A 25,603-nucleotide genomic window follows, 5' to 3' on the forward strand; every position below is an offset into this window, starting at 1 on the left:
TGGCACTTGCTATGTAACAACATTTAAGACCATTGTAAAGCACAAATAAAAAAATGCGGATAATAGCATCTCTTAAAAAAGCAAAACAGGAATTAGCACTAAGCTTGCATGCATTACCCACCAAACAGAAAAAGAGAAAAAGGAAAGGGAGGGAAGAGAGAGAAAAAAAAAGGGGGAAGAAAATGGTTTTTAACTCCATTCTTTGACAGTTACCTGGGAAAATACTTCTAATTATCTGCTGGTTAAACCAATCTGGTTTCTGAAAAGAGGAGACCACCTGGATTTGGACTTCTGGAGGAAGAAACGTTTATCTCTTTTTCATTATAGATCCTCAGGCCGAATTGTTCCAAGGTCATTTGATTTTGCAGCATTTTCAAAAATTCAGAAGATTTGACAACAGATATACTTTTCCAATTTTTAAGGATTAAATTCCGCGTTATCATAATAACTGTATTTACAAGTCTGTAGGCTGGGTTTAGAGGTGAATATTTAAATAGAAAAAAGACTTGTAGTGGCTGTATTTTGATATAATTTCCCAATAGTCTATTTAACCAAAAAATGATTTTGCTCCAAAATTGAAAAACATTTGGGCATTTCCAGAAACAATGTAAAATGTCTGCGTCGTTATCCCGACATTTAGAGCAATGCACATAATTGTCGGACCATTTAGCCGTGCGTGTTGGTGTAATATATGCCATATTTATTCATTTGAAGTGAGATTTGCGCCAGTTTATAGAGACTAGAGTTTTTTCAGCTAGTTGGACACTTTGGGAGATATTTTCTATGAATTGTTCAGGGAGCAGTCTGTTCTATATTACAAGCTTCAATATGAGTTTTACCCTGAATATCATTCAGAGTTTTTTATATATTGGAAATAGAAAAGTTCCCTGCTAAGTATGATTTGATTAACTAGCTGAAAAAAGCTCCCTGCTAAGTATAATTTGATTAACTAATCTATCTCTCTAAGGGATAAATCAGCCCCAGTTTTCAATCTTAATCCTTCAATCCTGTGGCGTGTCTGTAAATAAGCAAAGAAAGAAGACTGATGAATAACAAAATCTAAACAAAGTGCAGAAAATGATCTAGCTGTGAAAACCCCCGACTCACAGAAGTCTCCAACTGATAGAAGGCCTTTTAGTGCCCACGCAGTGTAAGGGCCTGGGGAAAATCCTGGGGCAAATTCCAGATACCCGACTAAGGGCATAAAACCAGATCTACGATAATTCATCTCGCTTAGGGAGCATATTTTTTGCCAGGCAAGAATTATAAACTTAAAGTTATGCATTGAAGCAATAGTTGCTAGTAGTTTAGAAAAAGGTATATGAACTAAGGCTTTTATTGAAAATGGAGCAATCAATTTTGACTCCAGTCGGGAAAGGGATACATAGTCCCTCTCTGAAATCCAGTCTAAAGCGAATTTCCCCAAAGAGGCATAGGTATAAAAAGTAATATTAGGAAGTGCCAAACCGCCTTTCATCTTGGGCAGAGAGAGTTTATGTAACAGAATTCTTACGGCTAGATTTAGAGTTTGGTGTTAGCCGTCAAAAGCAGTGTTAAGGGGTCCTAACGCTGCTTTTTACCGCCCGCTGGTATTTAGAGTCAGCCAGGAAAGCGTCTACCGCTCACTTTCTTTCCACGACTCCAGGCTACCACAGATCCCCTTACGTCAATTGCGTATACTATCTTTTCTATGGGATTTGCCTAACGCTGGTATTTGGAGTCTTGGAAGAAGTGAGCGGTAGAGCCTCTACCGACAAGACTCCAGCCTCAAAAAAAAGTCAGTAGTTAAGAGCTTTATGGGCTAACGCCGGAACATAAAGCTCTTAACTACTGTGCTACAACGTACACTAACACCCATAAACTACCTATGTACCCCTAAACCGAGCCCCCCCCCCTCATCGCCAACCCTCTAATACAATTTTTTAACCCCTAATCTGCCGACCGGACACTGCCGCCACCTACATTATAGCTATAAACCCCTAATCTACTGTCCCTAACATTGCCGACACCCATATTATATTTATTACCCCCTAATCTGCCCCCCCCAATGTCCCCGCCACCTAACTACACTTATTAACCCCTAATCTGCCGACCGGACCTCGCTGCCACTATAATAAATTTATTAACCCCTAAACCGCCGCACTCCCGCCTCGCAAACACTATAATAAATTTTATTAAACCCTAATCTGCCCTCCCTAACATCGCCGCCACCTATCTACAATTATTAACCCCTAATCTCCCGCCCGCAACGTCGCTGCTACTATAATAAAGTTATTAACCCCTAAACCTAAGTCTAACCCTAACCCTAACACCCCCTAAGTTAAATATGATTTTAATTAAACAAAATAATATTCCGCCACAACCTACATTATCCCTATGAACCCCTAATCTGCTGCCCCTAACATCGCCGACACCTATATTATATTTATTACCCCCTAATCTGCCCCCCCCCAACGTTGCCGCCACCTACCTACACTTATTAACCCCTAATCTGCTGACCGGACCTCGCCGCCACTATAATAAATGTATTAACCCCTAAACCGCCACACTCCCAAGTTATTAACCCCTAAACCTAAGTCTAACCCTAACACCCCCCTAAATTAAATATAATTTTAATTAAACAAAATAATATTCCTATAATTAAATAAATTATTCCTATTTAAAACTAAATACTTAAATATAAAAAAAAAACCTAATATAGCTACAATATAACTAATAATTACATTGTAGCTATTTTAGGATTTATATTTATTTTACAGGCAACTTTGTATTTATTTTAACTAGGTACAATAGCTATTAAATAGTTAATAACTATTTAATAGCTACCTAGTTAAAATAAGTACAAAATTACCTGTAAAATAAATCCTAACCTAAGTTACAAATACACCTAACACTACACTATCATTAAATTAATTAAATAAATTAACTACAATTAGCTAAACTAAAATACAATTAAATAAACTAATCTATAATACTAAAAAACCCCACTAAATTACAAAAAATAATAAAAAATTACAAGAAGTTTAAACTAATTACACCTAATCTAAGCCCCCTAATAAAATAAAAAATCCCCCCAAAATAAAAAAATGCCCTACCCTATTCTAAATTACAAAAGTAATCATCTCTTTTACCAGCCCTTAAAAGGGCTTTTTGCAGGACATTGCCCCAAAGTAATCAGCTCTTTTACCTGTAAAAAAAATACAACCCCCCCAACATTAAAACCCACCACCCACATACCCCTACTCTAACCCACCCAACCCCCCTTAAAAAACCTAACGCTAACCCCCTGACGATCTCCCTACCATGAGTCGTCTTCACTCAGCCAAGCAGAATTCTTCATCCAAGGTGCGCAGAAGAGGTCCTTCATCTGGTAGAAGTCTTCATCCAGGCGGCGTCTTCAATCTTCATCCATCCGGAGCGGAGCCATCTTCCAAGGAGCCGACGCGGAGCCATCCTCTTCATCCGGAGTCTTCAAACACAATGACGGTACCTTTAACTGACGTCATCCAAGATGGCGTCCCTTCAATTCCGATTGGCTGATAGGATTCTATCAGCCAATCGGAATTAAGGTAGGAAAAATCTGATTGGCTGATGCAATCAGCCAGTCAGATTTAAGTTCAATCGGTTTGCTGATCCAATCAGCCAATCGGATTGAGCTCGCATTCTATTGGCTGATTGGAACAGCTAATAGAATGCGAGCTCAATACGATTGGCTGATTGGATCAGCCAATCGGATTGAACTTCAATCTGATTGGCTGATTGCATCAGCCAATCAGATTTTTCAAACCTTAATTCCAATTGGCTGATAGAATCCTATCAGCCAATCGGAACTGAAGGGACGCCATCTTGGATGACATCACTTAAAGGTACCGTCATTGTGTTCGAAGACTCCGGATGAAGAGGATGGCTCCGCGTCGGCTCCTTGGAAGATGGCTCCGCTCCAGATGGATGAAGATTGAAGACGTCACCTGGATGAAGACTTCTACCAGATGAAGGACCTCTTCTGCGCACCTTGGATGAAGAATTCTGCTCGGCTGAGTGAAGACGACTCAAGGTAGGATGATCTTCAGGGGGTTAGTGTTAGGTTTTTTTAAGGGGGGTTGGGTGGGTTAGAGTAGGGGTATGTGGGTGGTGGGTTTTAATGTTGGGGGGGTTGTATTTTTTTTTTTTACAGGTAAAAGAGCTGATTACTTTGGGCCAATGCCCCGCAAAAAGCCCTTTTAAGGGCTGGTAAAAGAGCTGATTACTTTTGTAATTTAGAATAGGGTAGGGCATTTTTTTATTTGGGGGGGGATTTTTTATTTTATTACGGGGCTTAGATTAGGTGTAATTAGTTTAAACTTCTTGTAATTTTTTTATTATTTTTTGTAATTTAGTGGGGGGTTTTTGTATTATAGATTTGTTTATTTAATTGTATTTTAGTTTAGCTAATTGTAGTTAATTTATTTAATTAATTTAATGATAGTGTAGTGTTAGGTGTATTTGTAACTTAGGTTAGGATTTATTTTACAGGTAATTTGGTACTTATTTTAACTAGGTAGCTATTAAATAGTTATTAACTATTTAATAGCTATTGTACCTAGTTAAAATAAATACAAAGTTGCCTGTAAAATAAATATAAATCCTAAAATAGCTACAATGTAATTATTAGTTATATTGTAGTTATATTAGGGTTTATTTTATAGGTAAGTATTTAGTTTTAAATAGGAATAATTTATTTAATTATAGGAATATTATTTTGTTTAATTAAAATTATATTTAATTTAGGGGGGTGTTAGGGTTAGGGTTAGACTTAGGTTTAGGAGTTAATAACTTGGGAGTGCGGCGGTTTAGGGGTAAATACATTTATTATAGTGGCGGCGAGGTCCGGTCAGCAGATTAGAGGTTAATAAGTGTAGGTAGGTGGCGGCGACGTTGGGGGGGGGCAGATTAGGGGGTAATAAATATAATATAGGTGTCGGCGATGTTAGGGGCAGCAGATTAGGGGTTCATAGGGATAATGTAGATTGTGGCGGTGTCAGATTAGGGGTTAATAATATAATGCAGGTGTCAGCGATAGCAGGGGTGGCAGATTAGGGGTTAATAAGTGTAAGATTAAGGGTGTTTAGACTCGGGGTTCATGTTAGGGTGTTAGGTGCAGACTTAAAGAGTGTTTCCCCATAGGAAACAATGGGGCTGCGCTAGGAGCTGAACGCTGCTTTTTTGCAGGTGTTAGGTTTTTTTGCAGCCAGCTCAGCCCCATTGTTTCCGATGGGGATATCGTGCACGAGCACGTTTTTCCAGTTTACCGCTACCGTAGGCAATGCTGGTATTGAGGGTTGAAGAGAAGCTAAATTATGTTCAACACTCCCTTTTCTGAGCCTAACGCAGCAACTCAGACAACTCTAAATACCATTGTTGTCTTAAGGGTGCGCTGCAAAAAAAGCAGCGTTAGCTTCGCGGGTCTTTACTGACAAAACTCTAAATCTAGCCGTTATTTTTTTCCCTTGCAAAATAAACTTAGAGCACATTCCATGGAATAGAATATCCTTTTTGAAAAGGAGTAGTGGGAGGTTCTGTAAAAGGTATAATAGTTTGGGAAACAAAATTGCCGTGATTAGCATAATGCGTGCAGACATCGAAATAGGTAAATTGCTCCAAACATTCAACTTCTTCCCAATGTCATGAAAACATTTAAGAAAATTTAAGTGATACCAATTGGAGATATTATTACTAAGATAATACCTAAGTATTTAATTTGTTCCACCACCTTGAATGGGTGGGGAACCTCACCTGCTGGTTTATTGATCCAAAGCAGCTCTGATTTCCCCAGATTTTTTTTATATCCGGAAAATTAGCTATAGAGTTTGATCAGTTGCAGTAGCCGAGGAATAGAATGACCTGTATTACTCAGAAAGATCAAAATATCGTCGTCTGCAAAGAGTGACAGCACTAATTCCTGGTCCCCATCTCAATTGTTGCAGCTCTATATTAGAAAGTTGTGGTAACTTCAAACATTGCCAGAATTTAGATTTATTTAAAGCATTAACTGATTCTGATGAATAAATATCCTGGAAGAATTCTGGGAAGGCGTGCTTAATATCCTCAATGTTTGTCACTCGTGTCTTCTTATATTTATTGGCTGCTATAAAATTCAGCTGACTTCTGTTACGCGAGATCTTAGCTATGTATTTTGCAGACTTTCCATATTGGCCACTAAAAAGTGCCTTTTGTTTTTGATTGGCGATTATCTATAGATCTCTCTCTTATCTAGCACTAGTGTATTTATTTCAAGAAAGTTGGGATGGGTTCCTAATATGGTCTTTAAATCTGTTCTTAACTTGATTGAAGAGCTGTTTCCCAAAAGATTTCTGGCATATAAATATAGTCAAAATTGTAATGGTGATATTCTTCCCATTTGGATTTCAGCCAATTTTTAAAGTGGATATTATGTAGTAAATAGTATGGACCAAAGAACCGCAATCTATTGTGCTTTTGGGAGTTTTTACTATTAATTTCTAAAGATATGATAGCCTGGTCTGAGAGAATTATCTCATTTATACCTGCCTTGCAGTCTAGACCCAACATAATGTTAGAAATAAAATAAAAAATCAGTCCGGGATAAAGTTTTATGCGATGAAGATTCACATGTAAATTCCTTAAGGTCAGGATTCTGAAGTCTTCAGATATCCTTTAGGGAAAGTTTAGCACATATATTTTTGAAAACATTTAGCTTCTTTAATCTTCCTGGGGGAGATTTAACTCTATCTAGCAACTGGGTAAAAGTCATATTGAAGTCTCCCGCGAGAATCAGATGCTTCCCTGCATAATGAAATATTTTTAGCTTAAATTTTCACAGAACTCTTTATCTGGCGTATTGGGGCCATAAACATTGCATAAAACAAGATGTAGATAATCTGAATTTCCACTATTAAAAATCTCCCATTAGGATCAATCTCTTGAGATAAAATTTGAAATGTTAATTGTTTATTAAACAAGATAGCGATGCCCTTATTCCTTTTATCATAATGGGAGGCCAAAATTTCCACCACCCATTTAGTTTTTAGTTTGGGAACATCTAATGGTTTAAGATGTGTCTCCTGAAAAAGTACTATATCAGGTATGTGCTTCCCTAGTTGGTTTATAATTGACTTTCTCATAAATGGAGAAACAATCCCCCCGCACATTCCAAGATAGGATTTTTAAATTATCCATCTAAGATAGAAGTTTGAGGCATAAGGGAGGTGGGACATGGGAAAAAAAGGGTGGGGGAAGAGGGATAAAACAATAAGTGGGATTGAACCAACCTCTCTCCTCCCTCTTCTTGTCCGCTTGCAAATGCAGAGAATAAACTATGATCTTAATAGGATATTTAAAGAAAAAGAAATAAAACCGCAGACACTTGATACAGTCTATTGATACAATTGTAGATACTTTCCAAAAGATAAAAACTAAATTTATTCTACATGATTATTTAAACAAAAATCTTGAGTGTCTGTGACATTGTTCAAGGTGATGGAGTCACCATTCTTTTCCAAGACAATTTTAGCCGGGTACAACCTGGCATTGAAATTAACCTTAATTAGCTTGGAGCAGAAGGGTGACGTGGCCCTTCTCTTATTTAGTGTGTCGACTAAAAAATCTTGGAACACTAAAACCTTAAATTAATCAATCATAATGTGATTAGACTTACTGTAGTGTCTCAATATGTTGGATTTGTCCTGGAAGTTTAAAAATTTGATTAGGACTGTTCTTGCCTTGAATGTCCCATCTATATTCCTGCTAGGTGGACCAACCCTGTGAACTCTTTCTATGGCCAATGGTGTATTCTCTGTGTGCATCCCAATGAGTTGGGGTAGTCTAGAGGAAGCAAATGTCAATAGGTCTTGGAAATCTAGTGTTTCCGGTAGACCAATAATTCTAATATTATTATGGCACATTCTGTCTTCTAACTCTTCCATTTTAATTTGCAGTGTATTAATTTGATTCCTATGTGTCAGAATAGAGTGATCCTGTATATTAATTTGATCCTCAGCATCAGACACCCTAGTTTCAACCTCAGCCATCCTGACAGACAATTGTCTAAATGCAGTAACCATATTTCTCATTTCATGTTTAAGTGCTGTGAATTGTGGTGTGAATAACTCAGAAAATTGGTGTAGGAGTAATGCAGAATCAAAGTTAGTTGGAGCTAAGTTGGAGTTTAGTTTTCCTTTCTCTTTGTTTTTAGGAGGCATAGCCTATGAATCACTTTTAGTGTGTGATACAATTTTTTCCATGTTAATCAGGATAGTATTGTGGATATCCAAGTGCAAAATTTAGATACAACTTAACTACTCGTGTCGTGACCGGGGGGGGTGTTAATCCCCACTACAAACAAACAATAGTGAAAATACTAATGTGAAAAAAGGGAGGTGCTTAAACTATATGAAGCAAATTCTTAGATCTCAGGGGACCTGAGGCTTGAATAAACTTTTTTATACCTGACTCACAACTTACTCATTAATTGAACAATTCCTTATCTGTACAACACTAGTAACCAAGGTGTACCAAATTGTGTAAAAAAGTGTGGTGCTAACAAAGCAATTTCTTTAGCAATTCGATTATATATGAATAAAGAACTGTATACAAAAATGAGGCTTGAATAAACTTTTTTATACCTGACTCACAACTTACTCATTAATTGAACAATTCCTTATCTGTACAACACTAGTAACCAAGGTGTACCAAATTGTGTAAAAAAGTGTGGTGCTAACAAAGCAATTTCTTTAGCAATTCGATTATATATGAATAAAGAACTGTATACAAAAATGTCTGATTATGTGGGCCTGCCTAGTGTTTGTGTATCACAATCTAAACTTATATCTTAGCATAAGAAATTAAACACTTTTCAGTATTAAGACTGTGGAGTATATTAGGCACAGGGAGCTCTAATTACGTAGCTATATTACCAAAACTTTTAGTCACAATAGCTAATGGTGTAAAATAGCAGGTATAGGGTATTTAGCAACTAAAACAAACTTCATTTTTCATACTTAAATAAACAAAGTAAGCCTTATCGTATCAACTGGTAGAGTACAAGCATAAGTAGGCATTTGGTAGCGAACATACAGAGAATATTTTTTAGAAATTTGGGTGTAAACAGAATATTTGTCTTATTCTGGGTGTAGCTGGTAGGATACAATTGTAATTCCATATAAGCCGGTAGTAGTGGCCGTGGGTTTAACATACTGTGTCTTCTTCTTGAATATCAGATCTAACTCAAAGGGAGAGACGTCCTAAAATAGCTGAAACAATCCCCACATACAAAGCAGTGTGGTGACTGAGCACCTTCGAAAGTATAGGCAGTCTTTATGACCAATGTCTTAGGGGAAAATATTCATATGTTAGCAACCAGTAATCTTGAAGTATATCCATAAAGAAAATATATGCATTGGAGTTAGTCCAAAGCAGCAGTATCTTATTCTCTGTATGCTTGTCAAGAATGGTTTTACACCAAGGAGAAGAGAACTTATGGACCGAAGCGCAGAGTTGGAAGATAGTGTGCTTATAAGGGGTGTATGGTGGCACAAAACAACTAAATGTTGCAGGTATATCTCCCAAGAGCTAACTCTCTATCCCCTTGCAGTGATGTATAGGGAAAACTCAGGCTTATCTTAAGATCTAACCACTTGACTTTCCTCAGCTAAATAGCCAAAGACCCAAAACGGTAGAAATTTCTACATTAAGCAAAGCTGTGTAACAGAGATAGTTGCTGCTGTGGCAGTGTACCGTAAGAGGGATTGCATATACTTGCAGTTTTGAAGATTTTGATTAGAACTGGAACCAAGCCAGTTACAGTAGAACACCACTTCTGCGTTGATTGGGGTAGTAGAATGCAAACTCCACAGGGAGCTGGATCCAGGCCAGCAGCTTAGATACACCCCTTCCACCTCAAAGAGGTCGCTAATATTTTATAGCGCTCCACAGAGAGCTGGGACCAGGCCAGTAGCTTGAGGATACCCCTTCCACCTTGAAAAAGCTGTAAATATTGTATAGCGCTCCACGGGGAGCTGGAACCAGGCCAGCTGCTGGGGAGCACTAATCCTACCTTGAAGGTAGGGGGATGTGTATGACGAAGACTTCTGCAATCCCACTGGATACCTTGTATCCCTCTGAGCACACTGGTAAAGCGTGTAGTAGTGTGAAAATCACTCTGACAGCTTCCTTGCACACCGGCTGCTCTGATTGAGGTAGGGGGTTGTATGCAGTCTCCATGAAAATGGTCTGTGGAATGTCTCTTTGGCCCAATGGCCACTGCAGTAGCAGGAACAACCGCCTCGTATTCTGCAGTAGATTGTGATCAGCTGTGATAGGCACTCAGGAAAGAAACTTCGCTCTGCGACTGAACCAGGCGGTAGCGTGTGAGCCTCTGATGCTGTACAGCTCTCTCAAGCTTTGTGTCCGGTCTGGTGAAAATCCGCTCCAGCCTATGGAATTAATCAACGGGAAAGATAGAATTTGCCCTTGATAGTAAGAGCATGTAGCCAGCACTCAGCATTGCTGCTTAAACTGACTCCACCCAACCAGAAGCTCCCCCCTTCCTGACTGCTGAGAATCTGTGCTATCAGTTACACATCAATTATTTTAACTTATGTAGGACACTTTGTAAAATGGTGGAATACCAGGCAGGGGGAGCTGATGACAAAAAAGGATAGGGATCGGAGTTAAGAAAACAGACTGATAGGTAATTTCCTGTGTTATATTGAACTAAAAATACAATTATAATGTCATTTTATTTTGAAGTGTTATGTTAATACAATGTAATGTGAGCACTGGTCATTAGTTTTCATCTCTGCATATAAAAAATAAGAGCGACACTGATTTATACATTGAACACAAAATAGTAAAGATACTATTAATATTAATGGGTAATCTATTATTTCTTACCAAAATATGTAATTCTAGTGCAAACTTTTGAGTTTTTATGAATGCTCGGAAGCTTTTCACACTCAGGAAGTGGCAATAGCATTAACCCATGTTTGTATATTCCTTTTCGTGTACTATCTTCCATGGAAAGCCATTCTTTAAAGCAATAGAGATCTTTTACAGCAAGACAATGTTCTCTAAAATAAATTAGGGAAAAGTATATTATTATATATAAAAAAAAGCATACATTGGTACAGATTTCAAGAATGATATTTCTTAAAATAAAGTTGTGCTATAAGCAATTTCAATAAGCTTTATTTGTGTTTCAATATTACAAATCAGATGTACATTTTAGTAAAAGTGTACATTATCTTTCTCCATTGCATAAACAATCTATATCAATAATATTATCTTATATGTCAAGAATTATTACAGTAAAAGTTATATTTTCTAGTTGTCCTATTCCAAAAACATGAAACAAAAAATGATTGTGTATTGCTAGGCCCAATAGTGGTTTTAGATTCAAAACAATGCAAATTGATAACTAATATAACTAATTTCAATCAGGAATAATTTATAAGAAGAAAATTTACCAGAAACAATGTAATACAACGTTGTTTGCAATAATCTAATTTAAATCTCTTTCACACACACACACACACATATATATATATATATATATATATATATATATATAATGGGGGAAAATTATATTGCTTTATAGGAAGAACAGGCAAAATCTATTGAAACAAACTTTAAATGATTCCCTTTACACTTTTAGTAAAACATATAAATGTATAGGAGGTTAGGTCTTTACATGTTAATTATTCCTTCAACAAAGATGTTGTTTGTTTCAAAAATATCAAATGACGTCAAGACCTTTAGACTATATATGTCCTTTCCCCATTTCTTTACTATTACTTTATAAATGTCATGTAGTTCATGGTCAAAGATTTATTTAAACACCTCTTTATCAACCCGTATTGATTTTTCATCAGCCCTTGAGAAGCAGAGCATACGTTTCTACTGCTAAAAATATGTTAGCTTATGTGAAAAAAAAGCAAAAATATTTTAATCACAGTCACCAGTTTGTGGTTTTGTGGAGTTTTACCGACACATTTATTTTATATATTATTATTATTATTTGTTTTTCTATATTATCTTTTGAAAATATTAGAAGAAACAATTTTGTAATGAACATAAAGGGACATAAAAGTGCAAACATAATATGTTATAGGCAAGCAACAGTGCAATTATAAATGCTCTGCAGAGTAGCAGTGCCCTCGCTGTGGGTAGGTGGCTATACACATATGCCTCGAATCATTGGTTCACCAATGTGTTCAGCGAGGTTCCAGCAGTTGCTCTGGAGCTGAACTTTCTTATTTGTTTAACTGCTTGGCAGGGCTTAAACATACAGGGCTAGCTAACAAGTGGAGTGCAAAATATCACTTTTGCGAAAACGATATTTGTGCTCCACTGAGTACTTCCAGCACAAACAAATGTCTCTGGTACTAGAAGTTAGCCGCAATGCAAATGCAACCTCGCATTGCTGGGAAGCATTGTGTTCACAAGAGCACACTTCCATAGGCTCCGATAAGAGCCTCGTTCTCATACCATGATACACGGCATGAGAACGTAACACAGCGAAGGGGGTAAGATGCGCAACGATGGCAGCTAATTCTAAATATATATGTATATGTTTATATACATATATATCTATGTGTTAATATGTTTGTGTGTATATATATATATATATATATATATATATATATATATCTATATACATGGAAAACACAGTTCCTATAGATCCCAATGTAAAAGCACTTTTCAGTGCTGTTTTTTTTCTAACACCCGCCAAATTTAGTCCCATATAATAGTTTTTTGCAGTTATTTTATTAAAAAATAAAGATGATACTATCTATACTACTATAGAATGTATGTAGTGTTAAACTTCACTTTAATCTGGGCTTTAACTTTATGTTTCCCACCTAGGGCTAGATTATAAATGAAGTGCTATTGTTAGCGCGAGGAGCATAAACATGATCGCGAGATTGAGGTGTTTTTATTTACCTTCCCCATGTGTTATATGGGAGGCGTTGAGCGGCTATGTCCGCTTATAATACAAATTGAAAGTAAATGTGATTGCCTTCGAGCCTCAACCTTTTTACTTAGCCTGAAAGTTTGTGTAAAGAGTTTGGCCAGAGGAAAAAGTTGCACTACACTACACTATTAACCCCTAAAATGCCACTCCCATAGCAAAGTACCCCTCTATACTATTAACCACGAAACTGCCCCCCCACTTTGCAAAGTACCCCACTACACTATTAACCCTTAAACTGCCACAACCTTCAACCGCCGCCATAATACAGAGGAACCACCACCACCGGGATAGAAGAGGAGCACCACAGTTGGTGATCACATAGGAGCCAGATTCAAGTTTGTTGAGTGCCATCTTTGGGGTTTAGTGATAGGCTTTTTTTGGGTGTTTTTTTGGGGGGGTTACTTGCATTGTAGAATGGAGTAATCACTTTAGGGCAATGCCCTACAAAAAGACCTTCTATGTGCTATTGCTATAGTTTATTTTAGCTTTAGTTACAAGTGGTGTGCTATTTTTTTTAAAGCTCTTGTGTTAACTGCACTCAAAGTTAAAAAATGATTGCGGTAGGGTTAGCGCACGTATTACAAGTGAAAATTAAAAAGATAGAGCAGGACTTCAGATATCACGACAGCACTAAATTCTTATCCCCGTAGACTTCTATGGGGTGCTGAAAAAACCCCAACTATTATTTATTGCTTGTGCGCTATCTCAACACTGTGCTAGATCAACTTAGTTAAACCCGAAGGTGCATTAAAAATACTTCAAATTCCTATGTTCTTCACCTAGAAAAAATGTTTATTTTTAAATATACTGTATATATATATATATATATATATATAGTTCTTTTTTATAAAAATATATATCTATATGAATATATACAGATATAGATATATATTGTACAGACAGATATATATAAATATTTCAAAAGGAACATTTTTTTCTGCGAGAAGAACATAGGAATTTATACTATTTATATTCCAAACAAATTAAAAAAAACACATAAAAATTGATTAAAAATGAGATAGCAAGTTTGAATGTATTTGACTGGGAAGGGCTCAAAAGTGTCTTTGTGTTTGTATGTATTTATATGTGTATGTTCTTGTGTGTTTGTGTGTGTATATATATATACTGTATATATATATATATATATATATATATATATATATATATATATATTTGTTTCCAGTCAAATACATTGCTATATGCCATTTACCTTTTAACCCTTTATAATGTTTTTAGCAATATTACAATTATTTATTTTTAATAAAAAGTGCATACATGAGTGTAATACTTTATCTTAATGTGTTTTTCATGCATTTTGTGCAACTTTTTTTTAACTCTTAGGGGCATATTTATCAAGCTCCATATGGAGCTTGATGCCTCGTGTTTTTGGCGAGCCTTCAGGCTTGCTGGAAACACAAGTTATGAAGCAGCGGTCTAAAGACCCCTGCTCCATAACCTGTCTGCCTGTTTTGAGGTGGTGGATAGACATCGCCAGAAATCAACCCGATCGAATACGATCAGGTTGATTGACACCCCCTGCTAGTGGACGATTGTCCGTTAATCTGCAGGGCGCGGTATTCTCAAGAACTGCTGGTGCAATGATAAATGCCAACAGCGTACGCTGTTGGCATTTATTGATGTGCAGCGGACATGATACGCAATACTGGATCATGTCAGCTCGCACAATGATAATTCGGTCCCTTACTCTTTACTTCAGGTCTCAAGCAACGCTAAATATTCTATTGCGGTTTTGGCTTTTGCTCGTGCGCAAACTATAACTTTCAACATGTGCTATGTAGAGTGGTTGCAATATCCATTGAAAGTAAAGACTGTGCTAATGCTAATCTTAGAGTGGTCTGGTTATGTTGCTTATCAGGGCCTGTGTTATCATTAGTGCACCATCTGTAATCTGGCCCTATATGTGTAAACCATTTTTCTTTTGGATGCTTGCATGTATTTCTTCAGTGCGTGTTAGCTCTATAGGCAGCAGGACCCTGTAATCTTTCTGTTCCAGTGTGCCATCCTTGTTTTGTTTTAATGTATCGTACCTCCTGGTTAGCTCTGTGGGATAGGCTGGGGCATTACAAATGCTAATAATAATAAGAGTCATTTTCTTATTCAATCCATAGCTCTTATTGATTGTAATTTCTTTGAAATCAATAAAAAAAAAAAAAAAAAAACCTGTGTACCAATATGAGCTAACTGAAATGAGGTTGATTGGTTTTGACTTATAAAACAAAACTCATGTCCACAAACACTGCTTATTTTAATGCAAAAGGCACCTTATAAATTGAAACATTTTATTTTTGGAATGAAACCAAATGCCTAGATTCATAGACACTCGTAAATTTGACAAGGGGCCTCAATGTAAACATTAGATTATGTTTGACATTCATTGAACATCTCTGCATCTATATTTCCCACATTTTTAATAGTGAGCATTCCTGCTATAGCTGCGTGAGGCACCCTATACATGATTTTTTACACATCAAATGGGATTCGCTAGCAATGTTGAAAAAAATAAAAATAATAATTACAATGGTAACTCTTAGAAAACACTCTTCCAAAATGCTTTATGTAAATGTTTGTGATAGTAATATATTTGCATATTTTTATTTTTTTTGGATAAAATGGAAGGTGTCTCAAGGGACTGGTTGCATGCAGTCTTGGGTGTTCTAGAGCCATGGTTGCGGTTTTTCACCTACACCTCAGCCCAGCAAGCTGAATTAATAAATACTGTAAACATCACTGTTAAGTATTGCATCTTGCAGCCCTGTGTCAGTATGAAGAGAAGTAGTTTGCGATGGGGGTTGTGGGGGGTTAGGTGTTAATAATGTAGAGGAGTAGTTTGCGATGTGTGGGTGTGGGGGTTTAGGGGTTAATAGTGTAGCGGAGTAGTTTATGATGGGGGTTGTGACAGTTTAGATGTTAATAGTGTATTGGAGTAGTTTGTGATCTGGGGTTTGGTGGTTTAGGCATTAATAATGTAGTATGGCAGTTTGCAATGTGGGGTGTGGCGGTTTAGGGGTTATTAGTGTAGTGGAGCATTTTGTGATGTGTGGGTTTGTCGGTTTAAGGGTTAATGGTATAGTTTAGGGCAACTTTTTCCTCCGGTCAAACTTTTTGCAAAATCTTTCAAGTTGCGTAATAAGTTTGAGTGTAAAATGTGATTGCGTTCGAGCAATTACATTTACTTTCAACTTGTAATATGTGTGCGCATTGCTGCTGAATGCTGTTAATAGAAAATATGGATAGTGTAAATTTGATTGAGTGATTTTTTATAAACACCACGCTACTTGGAATATGGATTTGAGTGCAAAAAACACTGACATCTTGCAATCACGTTTGCTCTCCTCGCACTAACAATAGCGCTTCAAAAGTAATATTGCCCTTATTTGGTTAAATGTGCTTGCTTTGGAAGCTTTAATTATATATATAAATATATACGCATACATTTAAGAGCAGACACCAGAAACTGTAATGCACAGAGGATCTGTTTGCTAGACAGTGAATGTTAATAGACCAAGCTTATACCTTACATGACTATAGAAGGAAGTTGTTCTAAGTCAGCCAGACTCTGCTAATCTCACACAACACACACTAAACTCACATGGCATTAAATCATGGGGCGACATTTACCATATCCTGGCCAACATGCACAAGCACATAACTGGGCACAAAATGTATCATGCTTGACATCTGTTAAACTGTAATGATGCAGAGAAACGTCTAAAAGGACCATCTTGATATATTGATGCAGAGATATAAATTTTCCTCAACATTTACTTGGTAAAGAAATCATTTGGCTTCCTAGCTAACAACTAGGTGAGTGGTTTGTGGAGACCTGCCCATTCCACGATTGACAACATCAACACCTCATTTCAAGAAGGTCAAACAGCAGCTGTCAACATTAAAATATAAATGCTCTCACCATCATCACATTAATCCCAAAGGCTTCTTGTTTCGGCTACTCATAATTTTTAAAATAGCTGTTTTAATGCCTGCCTTGCAGAAGATTTCTGCCATGATAATGAGAACTGTATTTTTTTTTTAATAATATTACAAAGCTTTATTGAAATCATGAGCGCACTTACAAAATCTACTTTTTGTTGACCTGGCATTAGCAGCATTATTAATAATAAGAATAATCCATAGAATGGGATTTTAAAAGTGAATTTTGTGCATCAGTGGTGAGCAGCAAATAAAATAATTTACACAATGTTTACTCTTTTAAACTGTAAATATGTTTTAGACAGGAAGTATTTTTAGCCTTCACTAATAGTCACAACACAATGATACTCCAGACAGTAATATCTTGTAACATCTTTCAACTACAACTTATATTCATTAAGACAGTCTAATAAATAGTTGAAATAGTTGATGTTTTGAAATTGTATATCATTTCCGAGAAATCAACAAAAAGATAAATAAGCATTTATCCAATCATATTTATTTATCTTCAATTTCTAACAAGAGAATTTTGATTTGGTAGATTTATTATTTTTTAAATCAGGCTTGTTTTGTTATTGACTTGTGTGATAGTCCAAAACGTTATCGTGAAGAAAAAAGTATAGATGTTCCATGTGTGAAGCACCACTGCAGCCAACACAAGGCAAACCTGTTCAACATCATTGTAGACACTACAGCTCCTGCCCAATAGAAGGTGGGCATTTTGTATCAAGACAAACAATGTAAATAAATGGCAAGGTTAACATACAGGCCCTCCTTCAGTAAAACGCTTATATGATAAAAACCTTTCTTGCCACAATATTGAAACATGAAAATTGCACAGTTTAAAATTACTTGTACCCTTCCCTTGTCACATCGACAAGTTTTAATTGACCTACAATAATAATCAATGGAGCAGAACTGTAAAGAATACCGAGGTCTAAAACATTGCTTTCAAAACTCTACAAAACAATGTATTAAAATAAAAAAACCTCCCTTGGTAAAACAGTCTTCACCAACATAATCCAAAAAATGGAAACTTGAAAAAGTAAAAGAAACAAAAAAATGATGGCACTGTTGAGGCGACACCAAGATTGAAACCTTCCCAAGGCCTAAAGAGTCATTAAGTATTCTGTATCATCAGTATTAGTGTTTCTGACAGATCCCAACCACTACTCCAGAATGCCCTCAGAACACACAGCCAGACCTGCGTCCATGTCTGAGATATCTTAGAGACACCTTCTGTTTTAGGGAGCGAGAATTATTTCTCAGAACCAAACAGACGTGTATATTTCACAATTATGAAAATTTAAATTAACCATTATAACTTGACCTATATCACACCTGCAAATATGTAGAATACAGTCATCTCATGGCACAAATTCTATACATTAATTATCACTAGTCTGTTGGGAAACAATAAGTTTCTTACAAAACATTTACAAAGAAATGTATTTATTTCCTGAATGACTCATGATATGTCATGTAAACTAAGTGTGTATATATATATATATATATATATATATATATTTCTAAGCATATATCTACATAATAATTTTATATATATATATATATATATATATATATTTCTAAGCAAATATCTACATAATAATGAGATTTTAGGGATAGTGCTCCTTTCACAACCATGGACATTAATAACAGGAACTCCCAGAAATGGATTTATGGGAAATATAGGTGAAGCAAGTCAAAATGAGTTCCAAACATGATGTTGGATTGCCAACAAGGCCCCTCATCAACTTTGCGATTGTCTATGAATCTTTATATGTGCATGGTATTTTCTGGCCCTATAAAAAGCCTTTTTAGATTTATTGGTTTCTTTACCTAGGTGTGCTCCTGTAGCTGGCTCTACATGCATATCCATTCACCAGCCCTTCTCTGGGGGTCCAACCAACGACTTTGGAGGCAGCACACAAGATGTATCAGTGGGAAACGTACAAGTAATTTTTACTTCCAATGCAAGGTCCCCAACACATTCCATGAAAGCCACACTACACTTCACTAGCATTCTCTGCATTGGTGCTTCTTTATTGTTTTAAGGAATACTTTTTTCTGGGTTAGACAGTCACTAACATATGTGATCTGTCATATTGTCCACAGACAAGGTAAAACAGAGTGTGTGTGTTTGTGTGTGTGTGTCTGTGTGTGTGTGTATATATATATGTGTATGAGAAGAAAAAGCTATGATACAGTTATTTCAATATGAGTTAAACAAATTTGTTTTTTAACTGTGCTTTGTTACCTGCATATTGGTTTGGGAGCTGGCCCATCTCCAGTTGGGTTGCACTCTTGGAAAATATAGTTGCACAGAAGTGCTTCAGCAGCAGAGCGGCAAAATGGGCTCACAGTTTTCAGTTCAGACCATGCAGTTTGAGCTAGCATTTCCTGACTGTCCTCTGGATCAGTATTCGAAGAGTTGAAGAAAACCAGGGAGTCCTTTGTAAGTACTTTATTACAAATGTCCCCTTTGTATGTGCTACAATATCCAGCATCACCTTTGTATAACCTGAAAATAAACACATTGATAAAGTATGTGTACATTAGCAGCAATGTAAAAATTAAATATAAAGGATTTTACAAATATATGATGCTTACAATAAGGGATTGTGAGCTAAGAGTAAAGTGATGAGTAAAAGTGATGAGTAAAATGTTATTGTTATTTATAATTTTTATGTTAATAGTATTAGTAGTATTAAGAAATAATAATGTAATCCATACTATGGGGGTCATATGGGGGTCAAATAATAAGGCTTTTATAGCCCAAGCAATAACAATCAATGCCTTCTTCATATGACACTGGACCACCATAAAACATCAGACAATCTATCTATCTATTGGGTTCTTATAAAGCACGGCTATTCACCCGTAAGGGTCTCAAGGCGCTGAGGGTTGCAGTTCAGTCGAAGAGCCAGGTCTTGAGGTCCTTTCTGAACTTAGTTAGGGCGGTGAGCATTTGGACCCTTATTTTTATCAACACATCCAAACTTTTCCCAATTATCCGACCACTTCAAACTGTTTATAATATATCCAAAGATGCCACATACAGATTCTTATCATAAAGACAAATAATTTTTCTTAAATGAAAAGTGACAATTTTAAGTCTAATGTTTGCTTATGTTTTTTTATATTAAAAAATACACAACATCTGTCTATTAATATTTAAATGTTTTATAAGATGTTTATCATTAATTTATTGACCATGTTAATGATGAAGTAAAAAACTTCACTTCTTATTTATATGTACAGGTTAAAATCTCCAGAATTCCAGAATCCAAACTTTTTAATTGATTTAAAAAAAAAAAATATAAAAAATTACTATTTTTTCCCACATGTAAGTCACAATCTTCTCTGCCTGTGTCTCTGTTTTTTTTTTTTGGGGGGGGGGGTCCTAAAATGCAAATAAAATATTTATTTAAAACAACAAATATTACCTTTCTGATTACATTACAGCACTATGTATGGAAAACTATTAAAAAAATATTAAATATGATATAAAACTTCCTTTAGGTTACATGTATAAGTTGTACTAAGACATGTGAATATTGACTAAATCACATAAGATATTGTTATTTACGCTTGTTTCCATCCCTTCTCCAAACTGTCCTTTTTAAAGATGCAAATATTCCAAAATGCAAACTATTCCAAAATCCAAACCTTCTCTGGTCCCAAGCAGTTTTGATAAAGTTTTTTTTACCTGTATTACATTGAAGCAGTTCAACAACATATTGAATTAGGATACTGTTGTTTTTACTGAGGACGTCTTTAATGTACCATTACAATATCAGATTGAAAAGTAATTTTAGTTCCATTAGGGTTCATTGTTATAAGTAGGAAATTCAAATTCTTATCAAGGACATACAAACTGATGCAATAAATTGTGGTAAGCGTTGAATACAGGATTAAAATACTGCAATTTAAAATGGCTAATGATTGGTAGTAACAGTAAAACAGTAATTTACTCCTATCAGTTCATACAGTGAATTATTTGAATTTGATCATCTAAAAAAATACATGTTTTAAACCCACCAGAAGTCATTTGGAACTGGTACTGAATATTATTGCAAATGATATTTGTGAACATCCATGTGAAGTGAAAATATCTAACTGAAGATGATTTTATTTTATTATATTATTAATATATTCAATTATGCAGTATTTATCATGAAACATTGAAAAATAATTTATTGGTGATGCAATATTTATTATGGCTTTTTCTTAAATGTAAAACATTATGGTTCAATGTCCCTTTAAAACCAAGAAAGGCAACTCTCCATTAATAAATTAGTCAAAAGTTTAAACGGGTCAATAGTTTAAACAGTTAATATATGAAACCCATGGAAGTCTATCTCTAATAATTTATAGCTCTTTGTACCTTTTAATAATCTGAATACATTTCACTACTCTAAATAACCTGAATGATGAAGTGCAGAGCCTTTAAATATCAGTGCCATACTGGAAATAGACATGTGCATGGGCAAAAAAATATGTTTCATTCCAAATATTTGTTTCAAATTTTTCAAAATACTAATTTTGGCCAAATTTGGGTTGTTTCATATAGTTGAATATTGGTTTTGGATGCATTACCATTATTTCCAAAGGGATCAACTAAGTTTAATTTTAAAATTCTTCCTTTATGACATTTGAACAATTAAAAGAAGCTATCTTTGAATGCCAACAGAATATTTAGTGGTCAATTACAATCCTTTATAAAAAAATATATCTAATGATTTTTCTACAAAATTCACCATTAAAGTATTTGGGAATTTTTGTAGATAAAGAATTTAATAAGCTTTTCTAAATGATTGTGATCTTCCCTATAACTCATTGATTTGTTGCAGCCTTATTTGGCCTATCTGGACCTCCTGACTTTGTGATATACATCTGTCCCTTTCTAATCAAAAATGATTGAAAACTGATGAACATCCCCTAGTTTCCCACCTACTCATGACAGTTTAAAGCTTGATTGGACAAGCCTGTATGACTAAAAAACAACATTTACTGCCTGACTGGCTTTCCTTAAACATCATTCATTAGTACTATGCAGGATTAGACTGGGGACATAAAGACATGAATTGCCAGGCCCCCTGTACATCATTACAACCGAAAGAGCTGATTAGCCAAACATATATTGCTCCTTTCCCACTTTACTACCCCTTCCTGCACCTTGTATTGGTGGCAAACAGTAGGAATGATTGAATGAACAAATCAGATTGGTCAAGCAATTGTTCCTTCTTCCTCCATTTCATCTTTTAATGCATTTCTTTGCTTTTATAGTGGAAAATTCACTGAATACACATCTCTAGAAATTAGCACTTTTAAGAGAAATTAAACACTGCTTGATTTTATGTAAAACACACTCGGCTAGATTACGAGTTTTGCGTTATGAGCGGCTCGGTGCTAACTTGCAAGTTATTGTCACCGCTCACCTCCCTATGGCGCTGCTATTACAGGTTTGCATAAACCCAGCGTTAGCAGGCAATATGTGAGTGTTGAGACAAAATTGAGCTTCATACCGCACTCCAATACCAACGCTGCTTTGAGCTGGTTTTACGTGCTCGTGCACGATTTCCCCATAGACATCATTGGGGACAGCCGGCTAAAAAAAGCCTAACACCTTCAATAAAGGAGCGTAAAGCTCCGTAACGCAGCCCCATTGATTCCTATGGGGAAACAAAACATAAACCCTGAGTATAAACACCCCTAATCTGCCGCCCCGACATCGCCGACACCTACATTATACTTATTAACCCATAATCTGCCGCCCCGACATCGCTGCCACCTACATTATATTTATTAACCCCTAATATGCCACCCCAATGTCGCTGCCACCTACCTACACTTATTAACCCCTAATCTGCCTCCCCGACATCGCCGCCACCTACATTACACTTATTTACCCCTAATCTTCCGCCCCCAACATCGCTGCCACTATACTAAATTTATTAACCCTAAGTCTAACCTTAACCCTAACGTAACCCTAACACCCACTAACTTTAATTTAATTAAAATAGATCTAAATAAAACCTACTATTAATAACTAAATAATTCCTATTTAAAACTAAATTCTTACCTGTAAAATAAAGCCTAAGCTAGCTCTATTATAACTAAGAGTTACATTGTAGCTATCTTAGGTTTTATTTTTATTTCACAGCTAAGTTTGTATTTATTTAACTAGGTAGACTAGTTAGTAAATAGTTATTAACTATTTAATAACTACCTAGCTAAAATAAATACAAATTTACCTGTAAAATAAAACCTAACCTGAGTTACACTAAAACATAACCTTACACTACAATTAAATAAATTACATTTATTAAATACAATTAACCAAATTACAAAAAAACCCACTTAATTACACAAAATAAAAAAGAAATTATCAAATATTTAAACTAATTACACCTAATCTAATAGCCTTATCAAAATAAAAAAGCCCCCCAAAAAAAACAACCTAGCCTAAACTAAACTGCCAATAGCCCTTAAAAGGGCCTTTTGCAGGCATTACCCCAAAAAAATCAGCTCTTTCACCTTTTAAAAAAAATACAAACACCCCACAACAGTAAAACCCACCACCCACACAACCAACCCCCCAAATAAAAACCTACCTAAAAAACCTAAGCTCCCCATGGCCCTGAAAAGGGCATTTGGATTGGCATTGCCCTAAAAAGGGCATTTAGCTCTTTTTCTGCCCAAACCCTACGCTAAAAATAAAACCCACCCAATAAACCCTTAAAAAAACCTAACACTAACCCCCGAAGATCCACTTACAGTTTTTGAAGACCTGACATCCATCCTCAACGAGGCGGCAGAAGTCCTCAGCGAAGCCGGCAGAAGTCTTCATCCAAGCGGGCCAAAGTCTTCATCCAAGCCGGCAGAAGTCTTCATCCAGACAGCATCTTCTATCTTCATACATCCGGTGCGGAGCGGCTCCATCTTCAAGACATCCGGCATGGAGCATCCTCTTCTTCTGACGGATCTTCTCAAATGAAAGTTCCTTTAAGTGATGTCATCCAAGATGGCGTCCCTTGAATTCCGATTGGCTGATAGAATTCTATCAGCCAATCGGAAATAAAGGTGAAAAAAATCCTATTGGCTGATGCAATCAGCCAATAGGATTGAGCTTGCATTCTATTAGCTGTTCCAATAAGCCAATAGAATGGGAGCTCAATCCTATTGGCTGATTGGACAAGCCAATAGGATTGAAGCTAAATTCTATTGGCTGATTGCATCAGCCAATAGGATTTTTTCACCTTTAATTCCGATTGGCTGATAGAATTCTTCGGGGGTTAGTGTTAGGTTTTTTTTAAGGGTTTATTGGGTGAGTTTTATTCTTAGCTTAGGGTTTGGGCAGAAAAAAGAGCTAAATGCCCTTTAAAGGGCAATGCCCATCCAAATGCCCTTTTCAGGGCGATGGGGAGCTTAGGTTTTTTTAGGTAGGTTTTTATTTGGGGGGTTTGGTTGTGTGGGTGGTGGGTTTTACTATTGAGGGGGGTGTTTGTATTTTTTTACAGGTAAAAGAGCTGATTTATTTGGGGCAATGCCCCACAAAAGGCCCTTTTAAGGGCTATTGGCAGTTTAGTTTAGGCTAGGGTTTTTTTTTATTTTGGGGAGGGCTTTTTTATTTTGATAGGGCTATTAGATTAGATGTAATTAGTTAAATATTTGATAACTTCTTTTTTATTTTGTGTAATTTAGTGGGGGGGTTTGTAATTTAGTTAATTGTATTTTATTAATGTAATTTATTTAATTGCAGTATAAGGTTAGGTGTTAGTGTAAGACAAGTTAGGTTTTATTTTACAGGTAAATTTGTATTTATCTTAACTAGGTAGTTAGTAAATAACTAGTTAGTTAATAACTATTTACTAACTAGTCTACTTAATTAAAATAAATACAAACTTAGCTGTGAAATAAAAATAAAACCTAAGATAGCTACAATTTAACTATTAGTTATATTGTAGCTAGCTTAGGGTTTATTTTACAGGTAAGTATTTAGTTTTAAATAGGAATTATTTAGTTATTAATAGTAGGTTTTATTTAGATTTATTTTAATTACATTGAAGTTAGGGGTGTTAGGGTTAGACTTAGGGTTAGGTTTAGGGGTTAATAACTTTAGTATAGTGGCGGCGATTTTGGGGGCAGCAGATTAGGGGTTAATAACAGTAATGTAGGTTGCGGCGATGTTAGGGACAGCAGATTAGAGGTTAATAATATTCAACTAGTGTTTGCGATGCAGGAGTATGGCGGTTTAGGGGTTAATATGTTTATTATAGCGGCGGCGATGTCTGGAGTGGCAGATTAGAGGTTAATAATGTTACTTTAGTGTTTGCGATGCGGGAGGGTCTCTGTTTAGGGGTTAATAGGTAGTTTATGGGTGTTAGTGTACTTTTTAACACTTTAGTTATGAATTTTATGTTACGGCTTTGTAGCGTAAAACTCAAAACTACTGACTTTCAGTTTACGGTATGGATCTTGACGGTATAGGGTGTACCGCTAACTTTTTGTCCTCCCAGGCAGACTCGTTATACCGGCGCAAAGGAAGTCCCATTGAAAAAGGACTTTTGGAAAGCTGCGGTAGTTACGTTGCGTTATGGCCAAAAAAGTGTGCAGTACACCGAAACCTGCAAGACTCGTAATACTTGCGGTAGTGAAAAA

The 25,603-nt window shown here is 36.0% G+C and overlaps 1 protein-coding gene across 1 annotated transcript in view; it reads right to left on the reverse strand.

The window, feature by feature from the left end:
• MUSK (muscle associated receptor tyrosine kinase) overlaps positions 1-25,603 on the reverse strand; it is a 329,242-nt gene that overhangs the window by 131,829 nt on the left and 171,810 nt on the right. The window contains exons 9-10 of the mRNA XM_053700005.1: positions 19,197-19,460; positions 10,909-11,084 (exon numbers count right to left, since the gene is read on the reverse strand). Coding sequence (XP_053555980.1) covers positions 10,909-11,084; positions 19,197-19,460 — 440 coding nt within the window. The remainder of the gene's footprint in view (positions 1-10,908; positions 11,085-19,196; positions 19,461-25,603) is intronic.

This window comes from Bombina bombina, chromosome 2 (genome assembly GCF_027579735.1).
Source record: "Bombina bombina isolate aBomBom1 chromosome 2, aBomBom1.pri, whole genome shotgun sequence".
Classification (NCBI taxonomy): domain Eukaryota; kingdom Metazoa; phylum Chordata; class Amphibia; order Anura; family Bombinatoridae; genus Bombina; species Bombina bombina.